This window comes from Bidens hawaiensis, unplaced genomic scaffold (assembly GCF_021521415.1).
Source record: "Bidens hawaiensis isolate Kalapana, Puna unplaced genomic scaffold, B.hawaiensis_p1.1 tig00017759_1, whole genome shotgun sequence".
NCBI classification, from domain to species: domain Eukaryota; kingdom Viridiplantae; phylum Streptophyta; class Magnoliopsida; order Asterales; family Asteraceae; genus Bidens; species Bidens hawaiensis.
The window spans coordinates 119,786-138,395 of NW_027492678.1; the positions used below are offsets into that span (position 1 = coordinate 119,786).

The 18,610-nt window shown below is 35.7% G+C and overlaps 2 protein-coding genes across 3 annotated transcripts; both read right to left on the minus strand.

Moving 5' to 3' along the window:
* Window positions 1-3,727: 3,727 nt before the first annotated feature.
* LOC143554550 (U-box domain-containing protein 43-like) lies at window positions 3,728-8,134 on the minus strand. Its single transcript, XM_077044276.1, has 3 exons — window positions 8,056-8,134; window positions 6,480-7,721; window positions 3,728-5,804 (listed from the first exon to the last, which is right to left on the minus strand). The coding sequence occupies exons 2-3, from the start codon at window positions 7,707-7,709 to the stop codon at window positions 3,987-3,989; spliced, it is 3,048 nt and encodes a 1,015-aa protein (XP_076900391.1). The 5' UTR covers window positions 7,710-7,721; window positions 8,056-8,134; the 3' UTR covers window positions 3,728-3,986.
* Window positions 8,135-10,068: 1,934 nt separating this feature from the next.
* On the minus strand, window positions 10,069-11,272 carry LOC143554534 (uncharacterized). Of its 2 annotated transcripts, none has more exons than XM_077044265.1 (3): window positions 11,192-11,272; window positions 10,424-10,570; window positions 10,069-10,337 (listed from the first exon to the last, which is right to left on the minus strand). In XM_077044265.1, the coding sequence occupies exons 2-3, from the start codon at window positions 10,550-10,552 to the stop codon at window positions 10,233-10,235; spliced, it is 234 nt and encodes a 77-aa protein (XP_076900380.1). In that variant the 5' UTR covers window positions 10,553-10,570; window positions 11,192-11,272; the 3' UTR covers window positions 10,069-10,232. The 2 variants fall into 2 exon arrangements, with proteins under 2 accessions (XP_076900380.1, XP_076900381.1); XM_077044266.1 differs by having other exon boundaries at window positions 11,231-11,254.
* Between the last annotated feature and the right edge of the window lie 7,338 nt (window positions 11,273-18,610).

Sequence of the window (18,610 nt, forward strand, 5' to 3'; positions counted from 1 at the left end):
CGGCTCGTTTCGTTGTTTTTGGGCGAAAAGTTACTACAAAACGGTCCGTTTCGTTGTTTTCGGGAGAAAAGTTTACTAAAAAACGACACTTTTCGTTGTTTTCGGACAAAAAGTTTACTGAAAAACGACACTTTTCGTTGTTTTCGGACGAAAAGTTTACTAAAAATGGTTCGTTTCGTTGTTTTCTGGTGAAAAATTTACTAAAAAACGACACTTTTCGTTGTTTTCGGACGAAAAGTTTACTAAAAAACGACACTTTTCGTTGTTTTCTGGCGAAAAGTTTACTAAAAACGTCCCGTTTCGTTGTTTTCGAGTAAAAAGTTTACTAAAAAACGAGTTCGTTAAATTTTTTACAAAAAAAATTGGTTTTAAAAAAAGGTTTAAAAAAATGATGAATATATAGAATATATATAACATATTGTATAAAGTTTTTTACTAAAAACTTTAATTTTTGGTTCAGTTCAAATGATGAATATCTATTACATATTGTATATATTGATCAAATGTTAGTTCAGTTCAAATGGTTGGTGTTGTATGTTGTTAAACCACGGGTTGGGGGTTCGAACCCCACCCTCTACACGAAATTGGATATTTAGTTTTAGAATTAATTATAGGCTCAGGGGTAAAATGGTCATTTCAACGTTTTTTGGTCAGTCAACTCACGGTTAACTGAAAACAATGGCACAGACTACCCCGCCAAAATTTCACAGTGGCAGAACCTTCACAAAATCTTTTTCAGTGGTTAACCCATCCAACGACGATATAAACCAGGGAGGCAAATTGCATATTTCTCTTTTTGGAATTTTATTTTATTTATTGTTAGTAAGTTAATAATATACTTAATATTTGATGATAAAAGGGTTTTACATATAAATGAGATGTTATAATCCGATTTAAAAATTATTTGGGTTTGATGAGACTAGGGATGACAGTGAAACCCGAACCCGATGGGAATACCCGATACCCGACATAATTGGGACGGGTCTTACCCGTCCCATTAGGGTATGGGACGGGTTTGGGATTTGTTTTTAAATTTTTCGCGGGTCTGGGACAGGTCTGGGATTTCTAATATACCCGATTACTCGATAATATGGACTCGTTTACCCGATTATATACCCGGCATAATTATATATATACACACACACACACATAATAACAATAAAAAAATAGTATTTGTGTTCAATTGTTCTTTGTGTGTCATCCATGAATATTCAAATTATATTATATATATATATATATATATATATATATATATATATATATATATATGTATTACATCCCGTTACTCACTCATCCTCTATAAACTACGTAGATCTTTTTTATATATTTTTTAGTATAATTATTTCTTTTTGTTGAATTATGTGTATCATGAAACTAGAAATTTAATTTTTTTTGTGTTGTATTTTCAAAACCCGAAAGAAACCTGATGGGATTTGAGTCGGACATACCCAACGGATATTTTTAATAAACTAACGGGTATACCCGAAACCCGCGGGTATACCCGATACCCGATGGGTATTTACCCGATAAATACCCGACGGGTCTGGGACGGGGTTTTATAATCTGGTCCGGGTCTGGGAATACCTAGACTCGTCCCAGACCCGACCCATTGCCATCCTTCGATGAGACTCATGACCCGCTTATATAATTGTTTTTTAATTATAGATTATGTATATCTTTTTTTAAAGAAATAATATATTAATTTTTAGTATATCCTATTTTATAGGATTTTCACATCAATAAGTTGGCGAGATTAGTGTTAATTTAATGAGATATTATAACCTGTTTAAGAAATATCTTGGTTTGGTAAGACCCATACCCGTGAATTTGGGTCAAATACATGAGAAGTCTCCATTCAAAAATCAAGCAAATCTGATGACTCCAAAAAAAGGGGGAGCGACCACATCACGACACGTAGGATTTTTATAACGGGGGTTGTTTTATATTGTTTGTTCTAATGTTTATTTATTTTTTGAATTTATACATTTTTATTGTATGAAAGTTAATAATATACTTATGGTTTGATAATAAATTGTCTCACAAATACATGAGATGCTATAGCCCGGTTTAAAAGTTATATGGTTTTGATGAGACCTAAGACCCGTTTATTTTTTACTATAAAATTGGTTTTTTAATTATAAATAATATTTATGAAAGTTAATAATGTACTTATGGTTTGATGAGACCCAAGACCCGTTTATTTATTTTTACTATAAAATTGGTTTTTTAATTTAAATAATATATATATATATATATATATATATATATATATATTTTAAATAAATAAGATATTAATTTTTAGTATATCCTATTTTATAGGATTTTTACATCAATAACTTGGTGAGAATAATTTTTAATTTAATGAGATGTTATAACCCGTTTAAGAAATATCTGGGTTTGGTAAGACCATACCCATGAATTCAGGTCAAATGCATGAGAAGCTTCCATTTAAAAATCAAGCAAATCTGGTGACTCTAAAAAAAGAGGGAGCGAACACATCGCGGTACGTATGATTTTTATGTCTTCGTTTATATATATTACTATAGATAGATTATAGATAAATAGAGTTAACCGGCGCCTTGCGCCGGACATGTTGGTAAAACCGTGTGATGGTAAAATCCAAAAGTTGTCGGTTTCAAGCATTGATGTGGTAAGTCGACGCGAATTCGGTCGGCTTTGGTTATCTGAGCCATTATACCAGACCTAAAACCAAAAATAAAACAAAAAATATATAAATATTGAGGCGGGCCAATGGGGTGATAGCGGTTGGTAAAACTTAAGCGTCGGTAAACCCGACTATTGTCAATCACGGGCGTTGAGTCTACCCAGTGACGTACTTGTGGCACCAAAAACTCTTATTTATATTAACATATTTAAAGAAAACACATATAAAATAACTAAAACACAAAAAAACAAAAAAAAAATCACTTTGAAGAAAGGAGTTATCCACATTCCACAACAAAAAAGGAAAATTAATACAAGAATTTGGCCTCTCGTTCACCTTGAACCTGCATGGTTTGTTCTATAAATTTTTAATAATCTAAGCATTAAGAAATTTACAACAACCAACACATCAAGATACCATAATATGCTAAACATCCAAATAATTTACATATAAACAAAACTAATAAAATAATAAAAAAAAAAATCTTTTATGACACCAAACTTCTTAATTATACTATGTAATGATAATAATAATAATAACAGTTAAAGAAACATCCGGCAGATTAAAAGTAAATTAACATTAATTTATTAGTATGAAAGCTTACTTGAAATTCCAATGCTTTCTTAAGTCGTATCCTATCACCACCTCGCATTCAGAGGCAATGTCTGCAAACGCAGTTAATGATTGTGGCACGATTTGTTTCTTTATACTCTCAGACACCATCAAGTGCTTAACCAAAAGGCCAAGATATTAACTTCCTCTATCCGTGCCAATCCTTCACACAATCTCAAATAAAACAACACCAAATGAATACATGTCTGATTTTTCAGTTAAGAATCCATATTTATACTCGCGATCAAGGTAAGCATTATCATTGACATGAATCAAATGACCACTATAAATTAGAAAATTGTGACTTCCAATAATCATTTAGCGGCACGGTTCAATTTTTGATGTCATTATGCTTAGTGGGTGTATGAGCTAGTTGACTGAATAACTTATAAAGACATGAAATATTTAACGACACGGTTCAGTTTTTGAACGACGTTAATATTAACCTCAAAGTTCAAAGGCATGGTTCAGTTGTAGAAATATGTGAGAGTTTTTCAATCCTGTATGAAGGTTTTTTAATTAGAAAAAATATATCTAAAATAAGAGCTCTAATAAGACTTGTAAATAAGAAATCAAAATTTATATATTATTTGTCATCAACATATTTTCGTGTTCTACACTTCTACTTCACACCTTTAAGTAAATATCATCATATAAATCCAAACTGAAATGTATAATCCAATACCAACTAATTGAGAATAATCAATCTTCAGCCGCTAACTCCAGCAACAAACGAACTCGATGAACGGGAATGACGCTCGATAAGCAACAACACTTTAGCAGCCTTCCTATGAAGATGACCATCTTCATGAATGCTCCGACCCGTTAACCTCACAAGACCCATCCTAGCCGTTGACCCGTAACGGTCAACCATCTCAGTCAAAGTAAACACCTTCTCCAACACCTCTAAAGCCTCCACCTTTAACGACTCCGAACCCCAATTCAAAACTTCCAAAATGGGGACCACGGCCCCACTCTCGTGCAAAACATAGGCCCCCCTTCGAGGGGAATCCTTTTCCACTAAGGTAGAAAGCGTTTGAATCGCTTCATAAGCCGTTGCGTGTACTTCCCCGTGTAAAAGTTTGACCAGCTCGGGTAACGCTTTCGCCTCCAAAACGCAAAACGTACCCTTCACGCTACATATACCACCGTGAGCTGGACATATGTTGACCCGAGCTCGACCAAAACACGAGCACCATTGACCAGTTGATGATGTCATCGTGAGCTCCGAGCTACGCATGGATAGATCACCTATTAGAGCAGCAGCGCGTGCCTTGGCGGTAACCGACCCGTTTTTCAGAGACTCCACGAGTAAACTATACGCACCGAGCTCAACCACTATTTTCTGAGCCTCGATGTTGGTCGGATCCGTGAACCGAAAGAGTGCACTCAATGCGTTTTCTTTAGCTTCCATGTTACCCGATTCGAGTATCTCGATAATCGCTTTTAGTCCTTCTAATTCGATTAACTTACTTGTGAGTATAACTTCCGATTTTGGTAGGTTTGCTAATAACCCAACTGCAGCTTTTTGTACATCGCTTTTGTTCGTGTTTTCTAAAAGCCCGATAAACGCTTCTAATCGTCTCGGTTTTAAAAGAAACTCCGCCACGCCTAGAGGCTCGTGGTTGGAGAACAAAAACAAAAGGTTGATAGCAGCTTCACGTGTTTCACTATCAGCGTGATCAAGAAGATTTAAAACAAGAGAAATCCCGCCAGCGGTAAGAACCGCGGTCTTCACGAGCCCAGATTCAGATTCAAGAATCTTGAAAAGTGAACGTAAAACAGGTCTCAAAACGGTGTATGGTAAATGGGTATTTTGTAAAAATGCTAATAAATTTTCAACTAAAGACTCGAGATTTAGTTGGGTTTCGTTCGCATCGACAAGAAACTTGATCCCGTCCCCGTTTGAAGAAAGTTTTTCAAGAATTTCTGAACATTTGGCAAGAATGATGACCGGAAACGGTGTGGAACACATCATGTCAACTATTAACGGGACGGCACCAGAAGCTGAGAAAACGTGTTTGTTTTCTGAAACGGTTAAAAGCTTAACGAGCATTGATAATGATAACTCTTTTGCTTCCAAGTCAGCGGATGCAAATTCGAGTAAAGGTGGGATTAAACCAAGCTCACATAGGATCTTTGTATTATGTTCTTCAAATTCCAAATTAACAATCTTTCTTAGAATTGCTATTTTTGTTGACCTTTGACCTTGAACGATTCGATCTACTAGAGGTTCGTACCATTCTTCTTTGGCGGAAATAATAATATTTTCTTCATCAATATCTACAAGTTTTTGCAAGATTTTATGCGTTTTTTCAGCTAATTCCGCTTCGGACCCCTTTAAAATCGTTACAAGAAAGGAAACTGGATTGCATTGTTGAGAGAGTTCTCGGGTGTAATCCATATTTTGACCCGATTCATCGATCACTATTTCATATATTAACTCTAATGCAGCTTTAGATGGATCTGAGTCATACACTAAGCATGGAACTATGTGACAAAAGCCCTTATTCTCAACCAAGAGATCCTGTTAATTACAAAAAGGTAACAAAACATACATTAGAGCAAAGAACATTTCAAAACAGAGAAATTTGCATAAAAAGGTAAATAGCATTGCTTAAAGTCTATTTTAGGCAATCAATATTTTGTAAAAAGAAGGGGAAAATCATCAAATGACTGTTTCGACCTATGAGTTTGACAAAATAGCCTTGGTTTTTTCCATTTATAAGAATATCATTTGCCTTTTCTTGTTTTTAGTTAAGAAATTGTTTCGGCCAACCAGAAGCTTCCACATGACACATCCTATTGCGTCAACAATAATATAATTTTACTTTTCTTGTTTCTAGTTCACAAGTTGTTTCAACCGACCAGAAGCTTCCACATGGCGCAACAAATTTCCATATAGCGCTGGAGAGTGGATCTGTTGCACTAGATGGAAATCTTTTGTTCCAGCATTGAAATTTGATGCGCCAAGGGACATTTGTCAAAACTTTAGTTGACTGGAATTAAAAGTGGCTATTTTGTGAAATTCACATTGGTGAAGATGGCCACTTTGGTGATTTTCCCAATAAAGAAAGACCAACATGGTCAAGTTCTGCTATATCTTCATTTTCACCATGTAAATATAGTCAATAAGTCCAAAAAAATTGAAACTTTGATTTCTACAATTAGACCTTAAAATAAAAAAAGAACATTATATAACCTTGTTTCTGGCATGTCCTTCAACTGCATATTTTAACGTAATCAACACTTCGGTCTTAACTTGCTGGTGATGCAAGTTTGGGAGGATATTAATGAGCAACTCAGTGAGTCCACCAATCGAAACCCAATCTTTATTAATCGAATTCTCTTTTATAAGATCCCGAATTTGATAAACCGCATCTTTAATGCTCGAACTATTTTCTGACATCAATTTTGCCTTACAAGATCTAATTCTCATGCAATAATTGAGCCCTTTCCATTCTTGTATTGACTGTCTCAACTGGATATTCGACCTAAAAGACAAATCTTCAAGCGGCTCACCGGTTATGGGATCGGTTGTTTCACCAGAACCGAACCATGCTTCAATAGCAACTCGTGAATATGCAGTACCGTTAGAGAGACTAACCGGATCATCCATAACGGTTTTAGTGATTCCACAAATGAATGCCTTAAAAGGTGGAATAGATTCTGATTTTGGATCATGACCTTCTATTACACGTAACCGTTGCATGTATTGATCCTTAACGTGCTCAAAATCCCGAGCAGCATCAGCTCGCGATAGCAGCTCGATAATTTGCTCCAAAAAGTAAACCTCGGCTCTTTCTTTTCGATTTTCAGCTTCTTCTTTCTCTCTCTTGAAGCTGTCTAGTTCTTTGCGAATCTCAGACGGTTCAACCGTCACGCCCACGGCTCGAGCTATGTCCACAATGATATCGTTTGCAAAACTGTTGTCGAGCTTTTGACTCGCGAGACCCTGGTCTAACTTGTCCAAGATTTGAATCTGGGACTGACACGTGGCGAATTCGGCACGCTGCATCTCGTTTTGCAACCGTGTCACTTCATCAGATATCCCAGATAAGATCTCAGTGTTTGCAAGGCATAAATTATTTAACGATTTCCCAATGTCTCGCGTTACATCTTGTACCTCTTTAACAATGTGCCTGCATTTGATTAACAAGTAGAACCGCCCTCGGTTTTTGTATTTTTCAACAAGGGAGTTGGCTTTTTTGACATCGGTTTCGAGGTTCTCGAGGGCTTTTGTTGTGATTGGTGACTCGTTTAAGTTTCCTAGCTCGAGTTCTTTTAGCACACCCACGATGTCGAAAAGGTGAGCCGAAAGGGTCCTGAAACTTTCCTTTTCAACAATTATATCTTTGGCTGCCTGAGCTGTTTTGATGACCTGGCTTATCGTCACAGCTAATATCGTACCGATTGGTAGTATATCCGCCATCACAGCTATTAGCTAATCAAAAACAATTAAAAGTAAAAAGAGCTTCAAATTATAAATTGAATGAACATAAAGTGTTAAATCCTTATAATAACTAATTTGCAAGAACTTTATAAGGACATGAAGTAAGCAAATCATCGAACACTTGGTGGGCATGTTAGTAAACACTTAACAGTTTGAAAATTTCATCATAAAAAACAAGTAGAACATGTAAACTAGCACAGACAAGTACAATATGACAAGAAAGCATGTTAATCCAAAAGTAAAACCAAGTAAGCAAATGATCGAACACTTGGTGGGCATGTTAACAAATTTAAAACTACAGAGATGAGTTTTGCAAGATTATTACCTGTAAAGAGGTGAAAATGTGTGTTGATTGTGAAACACAGAAAGGAGGTTAACATTATTATTATTATTATTATTATTATTATTATTATTAATATGATGATCGAAGAGGGAAGAAAACTGAGTCTACTTCCCAAGTCAATAGCTGTCGGTGAAAATTTCATGGATGTTGATGGAATCAAAATTACGACTCTTTTTCCCACGAAATTTCTCATGACCTTGACAAATGACAACGATGAATGATCCTTAATATATTATGGAGTGTTGCACCGGGTAGGTCGGATCTGTTAGAGGTAGAAGGTGGGTTCGGTTGATACCATGATTAAACTTAAAAAATTAAATTCGTCAAAATAAAAAGATTAACAAATAAGAACATTTAAAAAATTTTAAGTAACATTTATATTATAGGTCAGGTAAAACTCAGGCGTTGATAAAACCTGGCGTGTAAAAACCGAGCGTTTCAATGTGAATTTGGTCTGCACCAATTATGTTTGTTAACATATAAACAACATTGGTAAAACTCAAGCGTTAAGATCTAAAAAATAAATTTGTCAAATTCACACATAAACAAATAAGATGTTTAAAATGATATTTTGTCGGTCGGTAACCCTCGGATGTTTTAACAATTGGATTTACAATAAACATGTTTTAAATACTTTTTCAAGAAAAAACCATTATCCAACCCTATACTCTAAATACTGTTAACCACAACATGTTTTTAAACAGGTTTGATGCCCACCAATGACACAATAAAAAATTTATATTAATGTATCCTTTCCAAGAATCGAACCAGGACAAATGAGCAAAACAACATCAAACTCAAATAAACAAACTTTTGTCACCAGCAGTGGCGAAGATTGCTTAGGGACCGGGTGGCCCCGGGCCCCCCTGTTTTTTTATGCGGAAGTGTAAATTTACCCGTTTTCGTCCGAAATTTTTTATACGTAGTGTAAAATTTAGCCGTTTCGACCGAATTTTTTTACGCAGTGCAAAATTTAGCCGTTTTCGGCCGAAATTTTTTATACGTAATGCAAAATTTAGCCGTTTTCGGCAAAAAAATTTTATGCGTAGGGTAAATTTAGCCGTTTTTAACCAAAAATTTGAGCCCGCCCCCCTTCGGTTATAAAATTTTATATACATTTAAGTTCGCCACCCCCCTCCCAGTGCCTTAGTCCAAGCTTCGCCACTGGTCACCAGGCCAGAACTAACCTTGTGTTTGCATTGCACAAATATCTAATATGTATGAAAATTAAATCATGGAACTTATTTCAATTCTGGGCACCAACCAACGGGCTCTTTTACTATGTTTGCATTGCACAAATATCTAATATATATGAAAATTAAATCATGAAAGTTATTCACTTGTGTGGCGTCAACGGTCTCTTTTACTATATATGTGTGTGTAGATAATATGTTATTTACATATGTAATGTTTTAAACAGTTTAACTAAAAACCTTTATAACTTATATGATATGCTTAATTTTACCCAGAAAAACTGAAAGATAAAATCATGAAATTTTATAAAGGAGTAAAGATTTTCCAACGTCTCACCCTCCCATGACCATATTAGTAGCTTTTGCTAAAACTGAAATTTTACTAAATACATGTGCTTGTTTAACTAGAGCCTATACCTAAATCCACACCAAAACTCAAAAGCGAGCCTAATATCGCATAGCTGTCTTTTAGACGGGTCGTCACACTAAAGCCAGTGGAGAAAAAAAATGAAAACGAACCGAAAGAGAAACATAGCCAACTTGGTCTAGTCTTCACACAAGACTTTTCCAAACGCTTGACCAAACCCACTGAAATCCATCAAATCTACAATATATACTTTCATTGAAGTTTTCACAAGTATTCATATACAACTGAATGGTTTTTGTGCTTCCACGGTTCCACTCATCTTGTCTTATCTGTCAGCAACCGGACCACATGATAACTTGACCTTGACTTATAAATCTACCCATAAAAGCTCGGCCCGAAAACAGTTCAATCACAATATTATGTCGATGCCATAAATGTCAATTACAAGCTTACAACCACATTCTTTAAGATAATAGAAATACATTACATGCAAGTAACTTGATACATTTTTATTGAAATTTGACAGCACATAACATGAACTAAAAACACATGTTCATGATGGAACATATAGATTATGCAAACGATATAAACTTTACCACTCATGATTGTGTGCCTCGTTTGCGGGCTAGTTCACGGGCCATTTCTCTTAGTTCCTCTGGTGATTGCGGTCTCGGTCCCTCGGGAGGGTACACAACATATTGTCGCTTCAAAACAAATACAAATGACTCATAACACTAATATTAAAAGATTAAAATGCTGAAATGTAACAATAATAATAATATATACTTACCCCGCCCATGACTTTGTGAAGATTTTTAGTATCATTGGCGAAGAAATACATAAGCCCGATTGGAACGGTAACGTAGACAGCGAACTTTACAATCTCCAAAACGCCTTTAGATGTACCCAAGGATGTCATCGTCAGCGTCTTCAAAAACTGCAATCAAATTCAGTGTATATCGAGTTCGTTCTTTTAACACTCGATCAAAATCCTAACAGTGCAAGGCGTGCAAACCTCGCAAAATGGGGCAAAACGGGCCGTTTTAGAAAAGTATCAATCCGGGTCACGCTTACATAGGTTCGGGTGGAAATGGATATCAACGACTATAAATAATATTTGCAGTAACATTTTTTTTTGAACGACAATAACTGTAGTAAATATATCTAATAATTGACACACATGATGTATCATGTATGTATCAGATTCAGAGCAAATCAAGTGCATACACAGAGCTAGATTGATCTTGATCACAAGTATGATAATGTAATTATTTAAACTTCACATATAAAATAATAAACTGATATCAGTTGCTAAAACTAAGAATATAATTAACCCATTTAACATTAATCTGAATGATGGGTTTTCACTCAATTTTAAAATTAAAGACTCCGGATGCCAAGTTTCTAAAAATCCTCAGTTTTAATTGAAGAAAACAATAGGTTTTTCATCTGGTATAATAATCTAATCTCAAAATTAAGAGGTGCTACTGTAATGATTTAAGAACTGTAACTAGGGGAATAATAATATTAAAGAAACTAGTTGGGAATAAACGCTAACCTGATTCAACAAGGAGATAGAAAGAAAGAAGATGATTACACGGATTGCCGGTGATTCAAATGGTAGGTCTCGTCTGCGACAAATACACTCTTCTTCCCTCTTTTTACTTCTACCCGGCCCATCTTCTTTATCGGGTCAGCCCGAAGTTTATATCAATCTGAATCTAAAGTGTTTGGATCTGAATTGTCAGGCCCACTACAAGATGCATGAGTTACAGTATAATACGGATTAGTCTTATCTATGTAGGCCAATCCGGGTTTATAAAACGTTGGGTGAGCAATGGGTCAAACCTGGCCCTGTGGGTGATTGGAACTGGGTTGGCTGATAATTGTACTGACGAGTGACGACTAAGAGGTGTCGGTCCAGGTTTCATTTTCAGATTGGTTGTGTTCGGTTCGGTTCGGTTCGCAACTAGGTTCAAATTGGACCGAAAGCGATTTCGAACATTGGATTCTGTTGCGCTAGTAATGTAGGCTGAAACATAATTTATTGGGCCAGTATTAACCCCGGTTGAAGTTAAACAAAAAGTAGTGTAGTATGGACTATGGAATAATATAAGTTGTAATATCACAACTTGTGGTTCACTAACTGTCACTTTCTTCGGACATTTTTTTACCAACCAAATTCTATAATGACCACCTTCAAACTTGTCAACCCGATCACTTTTTGATCATTACTCGACGTGATTTTTAACTAATCAAATTATATCACTTGTCTAAAAAACAACGTCTGAAGCCAAAATTAACTCGCCGAATGCCTAAATAATCCAGTAGGCTCCGACAATTTTATTTTTAAAATCTAGCCACCCAACGATTTTATAACTCGTAGTAAAATATGGTTGGTTAAAAACATATAAAGTAATAATTAGAAAGGGATCCAGTAAACAAATTTTAGGGTGTATATTTTCTAGAATAGGACAATAGGCAGGTTAAATGGACACATTGATCATTATCTCTTTTAAAAGACTATTTAACAAAATAGGCATTTTTAAAACTATTTACAAAAGCAAGTAAAAAATTTTTTTGTTATCTTTTATTTAAAAGTATCGGAATGTAATAATGAAAACTATGACCTATTGGCCTATAATAATTCATGCTAACAATTTAGTTGTTGATAGTTCCAACTTTCATTTTCCATGTTTTTCCATGCTTAGACAATCATAGTAGCATAATTATCATAAATTTAGAATGGTTTTTGGATTTGTTTTTCCTCGACGATCTAATTTATATACGTGTTAAGGAATGTTAGTTTAAACCCATAATCCTTACCCGGAGAGGGAGAGAGACCGATCGACATAATGATTTTCAAAGTCTATTAAGCGTTCTATTAAATATCCAATGTTCTATTAAGATCGCACTAGGAGGGTCAAATGTATTAGTCTCAACCTTTATATCACAACTCAAGAAGATTCTTTATTAAATATCATCAAAGTCTTTGGTAGAATACAACTTTTAAATAACAAGAATAATGCTTAATTAATTTAAAAAAGAAGTTCCAGATTATAAATAAAATAATAATAAAGGTAAATGATAAGTTACAAAAATAAAAAATAAATTATAGCCGTACAACATGTATAGTTTTGAATTTCAATGGTGTGGTTATGATTTGTTGTGTTGTTATATTGTCCGTCCAAGTCTATTCTCTTTGATAATTTCAACATAAAGAAAGAGTTGTATGATATTATTATCAAAAATCGCCATCGAAGTAGATGGGTCACCAAATCTATTCATACATCAGTATATCAATCTCACACATTCACACCGCTAATTATTAATAAATTTACTTTTTTTTTGTTTATGTTAATATTTAATGTTTCAGGTATCATGTAATTAATACCCGCCGTTAGTTATAATTCAGACAAATTTAAGTCACTTTTTTTATTTGTCTCGTACTATGTTCTTTTGTATGTGTCTTATTCAAGTATTCAACGTTGGATGAGAGCAAAGCTCCTTGTTTTCATCCCCAAGTTCAACATGTTAAACTAAAAGAAGCACATTCTGAGACCTATTCCCTTGATTCTTTTTATTCGAAATATGTATATTTATTTGAGACGACATGAAAAAAAAGATGATATAGAACGGGACATTTGATTTATAGAATTCAATAGAATTAATTACACGATATTTCAATTTGTCATGTGTTTTTTTAACTTGTGGTTTACCGTCAAATGTCAATGATCCCTAGCCTAAGTGTTTGAGGTGAAACACTCAAAGACTTCACTGTAAAAAGAGAGGTCTTGGGTTTAAGGGTGAAATGAAGATGATCGGGTGAGTTAGTGATCCATCGTTGATCTAAATGTTCATTAAAAAAAACTATATATGTAGTTGACCAAAACTTCCCATATAGGGAATTCGGATTTCCTTCCTTATCTAAACAAATTTTCAGGTCACCAGAAACAATGCTCACTAACACCAAACCGTAGTAGGAGATCTCTATATAACGCTCAACATCATTCTTTGTATAGCGTCTCTATTAGCCTAAACTGAAGCTGGAGATCTTTGTCAAACTGCTTTATGTTGGAATCCTAGCCATAACTAGAAACTTATTATTATTATTATTATTATTATTATTATTATTATTATCACTGATAGTGAAAATCTGTTAGTAATTACTGATAAATTAATAATGTATGCAAAGAAAAACTCTACGAGTCGGTAGTCCATCAGTAATTATAGACAGGTTATTGACAAACAACATAACCATAGAAAATATAAATTTTACTATATATAATATTTCAAATAAAGTTTGTTCCAAGCTTTTTAGGTTTTTTTTGGTGGGAAGCCATGTCTGACAGACTGTCCGTTTGTAATCCGCCATTACTAAAAGGATCACTTCAATGTATCATCATCATCATCATCATCATCGTACTCAGTATATCCCACCAATAGCAATGCTATGGTAGGGTCTGAGGAGGGTAAGATGTAGACAGCCTTACCTCTATCCCATAGGGATAGAGAGGCTGCTTCCGGTGAGACCCCCGGCTCGATAGTAGTTTTGAATCAAGCCTTGGACATAAGACACATAACACTCAATCATCGGGACACCGGCTGATTGGTGCATGTGCCCTTGTCTTTCGGCTATCAACGCCACCACATGATGCCTGATTCCGCCACTTTTAACGTTATTTTCACGTGATTAGTAAAATAACGTCAAAATTAGTGCAATTTTACTTTTGCCCACCCAAGGGTTCACACATATATACATTATATGTGCGCACCGCAAGCAGGGCGTTCACACACTTCAATGTATATATTCCATATATAATCCGTCGGCAATATCTATTATAAAGATGGTGTAAACCTTCTCTTATTCAAACACATTCCAACATGTTTTAAAATGTATGAGTCTCTAGAAATATATGTTCAAAAATTTTCATAAAATATTTTTATTTCTAATCATTAAATTATGTAGGTCTTCTCGAGTCGAAACTTGTGAAATGCTTGTGTGGAAACATGCGTAGAGACTATGAGATTTATAGAAATCATTTACACTATTTTTCGACAAAAGTATCAATGACGGATTGCCAATTCACAATACCCACTTTCACAAAAGGATTTCTAACTTAAAAGACATCTATTTTGTAGTGAGCGGAGTAGATTGAAATAGCACAAATAAAATAAAAGTTTTGTTTGAATCATATTAATTTTTTATTTAAGTTGTTATCAAGTCACTATGTATTTATAAATATACAATTTCATCTAAGTTGTTGCTTTGGTAGTTGTTATTGTGCACAACATTTTGTCACCTCCATTCACTATGTTTTATGTAGTTGGTTTTGATGCCCACTTGAATATAGATGCATGGATGTTAACTTTTGATGCCCGCATATTTTTTTAAAATTCTACGAACCGATCATGTAACGTGTCAATGTAATAGAATAAAATCAACCTCAATAATCATTGAGGGATTTGGGAGCTATATTTATAACTTAGAAATACGAAGATCTCTCCTGTAATTAAGGAGAGTCAATCACAAATACAAGGAAACACAATTAATACATTGATTACAAATTATTTCCGTTTATACCCCCCCCCCCTTCAATCGAAACGGTGGCGGGCCAAGACGAAGCATTCTGCGAAAGACTTCAAATTGAGCACGCGGAAGACTCTTGGTGAAGATGTCAACCACCTGAAGATTGGTTGGAACGAACTTGGTATAAAGTTTTCCTGAGTTGACCAGCTCCAGAATGAAATGATAATCCAAATCGATATGTTTTGCACGCTTGTGGGACACCGGATTTTGAGTCATGAACAAGGCACTCTTATTGTCACATAATAGCGTAGGACGATCTGGTGGAAGAGCATGCAATTCTCGCAGGAGAGGAGTTATCCAGACAAGCTCTACGGCAGTGTTCGCCATTGCACGATACTCCGATTAACAACTGGATCGAGAGACCGTAGGTTGTTTCTTAGCACTCCAAGACACCAGATTACCACTCAGAAAAATAGAATAACCATACGTAGAGTGTCGTGTATCAAGACAACGTGCCCAATCAGCATCAGAATAACCAATAACACAAAGTGTGTGCGTACGACTGTAGGTAAGGCCAAAAGAAAGTGTTCCTTTGACATAACGCAGCAGACGTTTGACGGCCCTGAAATGATCAACAGTGGGACGATGAAGAAACTAGGAAAGTTGATTCACTGCATAGGATAAATCTGGTCTAGTGATGGTTAAGTATTGTAAAGCTTCGACTAAAGACCGATAGATAGTAGGATCCGAGTATGGTACTCCATCAATAGAAAAAGACTCATGAGGAGCAAGTGGAGTGCTCACGGGTTTGGAGTCGTACAACTGTGCCCGGAGAAGAATATCTTTGGCATATTTGGCTTGTGTAAGAAAAAGGCCAGTGTTAGTGTAGACGACTTCTAAACCCAAAAAATAACTTAGATCCCCAAGATCTTTAATGGCAAACTCACAGTGCAAGTGAGCAATAAAGGTGTGAATTATGGCTTCATCATTTCCCGTTAAGATGAGATCATCAACGTAAACAAGAAGATACATGATGTGTGAGTCTTTGCGAAGAACAAAAAGTGAAGTGTCCGCACGACTACATGTGAAGCCATAGGAAAGAAGAAACGTACTTAGACATTGCAACCAAGCACGTGGAGCCTGCTTGAGTCCATAAAGGGCCTTAGATAATTTGCAAACATGGTTAGGAAATTACGAGTTCACAAATCCGGGTGGTTGCTCCATAAAAACTGTTTCAGTCAGATTGCCATTTAAAAAAGCATTCTTTACATCGAGTTGATGCAACTTCCATTTGTTAAGCACCGCTAGAGATAACACAATGCGCACCGTGGAAGCTTTAACCACAGGACTAAAGGTGTGAGAATAGTCCAATCCTGGGATTTGTGTAAATACTTGAGCCACCAAACGTGCCTTATAACGCTCAATTGTTCCATTAGAGTGATATTTAACCCGAAACACCCATTTGGAACCCACAATATTCGTAGAAGAGGGACGTGGAACTAAAGTCCATGTATTGTTTTGATGAAGCGCCGTAATCTCATCGTCCATAGCTGCCACCCATTTCGGATCTTTAGACGCCGATTTGAAGCCCCGTGGTTCAAAAGTAGAAGATAAGGCAACGTGTAAGGCATAGGAGCTTAGGGAAGCAAGATCGGCTTGGTATTTAGGTTTAAATATTCCTGCCTTGGCTCTTGTTTTCATAGGATGAGTGTTGGAAGTGGAGGTGTCGGGTACTTTCTCAGTAGGAGTTGGTTCGGGTTGGGTAGTGGCAGATTCGCTGGCAGCTGTAGAGGATTTGGTAGTGGGGTCGGGATTGATTTCAGCTGGGTTGGTAGTAGGGTGGTCGGGTTGAAGATGGGTTGTGGTTGGGTTGCTAGGTAGTGGACTGGTTGGTGGGTGACAAAGTGGACATGAGGTAGGGGAAATTTCTGGTGGGGTTGGGCTGGATGAAGTAAGGAAGTTTCTGGTGGGGTTGGGCTGGATGGGGTTGGCGACAGTTTTATTGTCAACCGTGATGGTCTTAGGCGGTGGTTGGACAGAGCCATCGATGTGGTCAGAAAGCTTGTGTAGGGCTACAAGGAGCCGCATATGGTTGCACCAAAATAGATAATTAGAAGCCGATAATTTCATGGCAGAAAGGTGAGGAACAGAATTCATGATGGGAAGAGAGTTAGTGGAGGCGGCCATGAGATGGTAGAGAAGGTTCGTAGGAAAGAAAAATTTATGGTAAAATTTTAGGCTGATACCATGTAATGGAATAAAATCAACCTCAATAATCATTGTGGGATTTGGGAGCTATATTTATAACTTAGAAATACGAAGATCTCTCCTGTAATTAAGGAGAGTCAATCACAAATACAAGAAAACACAATTAATACATTGATTACAAATTATTTCCGTTTATAGTCAAACCTATATCGACCCTGTTCATGCCACGTCCCCGCCGCAATGCGGGTTTTTGACTGATACCGACTGACTTTCCGTTGCAACACGCGAGTTTCAAACAACTAGTTATTAATACTTACATAACACTACATGAGTTGACTCAAAACAGGCCATGACTATATTCGATAAAAAAAAATATAAGCAAATATATGTATCATTTTCAAGTTAAACAATTAAACTCATCAATAGTATACCACTTAATTAATTATCCTGTCCAACATGTCTATCTAATATGCATGATTAACACCTCTAGTTTAGCCTCATGATCTTGTTTAGAGTGGTGGGGAAACTGCAATATTAGGAAAGAAGAAAGTTTAGTCTTGTGTTTATCTAGTTCCAGGATTTGGTTTAATAAATATTCTTTTTGGTTAAATTGGATTTCTCCGTAAGGCTATGTGTAGTGGAGGGGCTACAATTGGGGGCGAATTGTGACACGTGGCGCCCAGTCAGCATGGAGTGGAAATTTGTTTTTGGGGTGTAATGGTATAGGGGCTACAAGTTGGGCTCACATTGTCTTTTTTTATTATTTTCTTTTTATAATTAAACTAATTAAATAAAAACCAATTTATTTAAATAATTAAACAAAAATGCATTAAAATTAAAAAAGAAGTACAAAAAAAACATAACTAAAAAAATACATAACTAAAAATATTAAAAAACATAACTAAAGAAAAAAAATAAAAAAAAAAACATAACTAAAAAAGAGAAACTAATATCCGTAATATTCGCGCATTTTTTCACGTCGGCGTTGAAACAATAATGCGGCATCCTCGTGAAACCCCTCCGCTTTGATGGATTCGTAGTCCTCTTTCATTTGTTTTAATTCGAACGTCTGGTTCAGCTTTTCTTGTTGTTTGTTGGATGCTCGAAGGTCGGCTCCAATTACGGTGGCATTTGTTTCCAAACGACCGACCAACTCGTTTATTTCAACGGGCTCCTATTGAATCGTGTTGACGACGAACCTCCCCCTTTATTTCTACAAAAGCGTTTTGTAATGAGCAA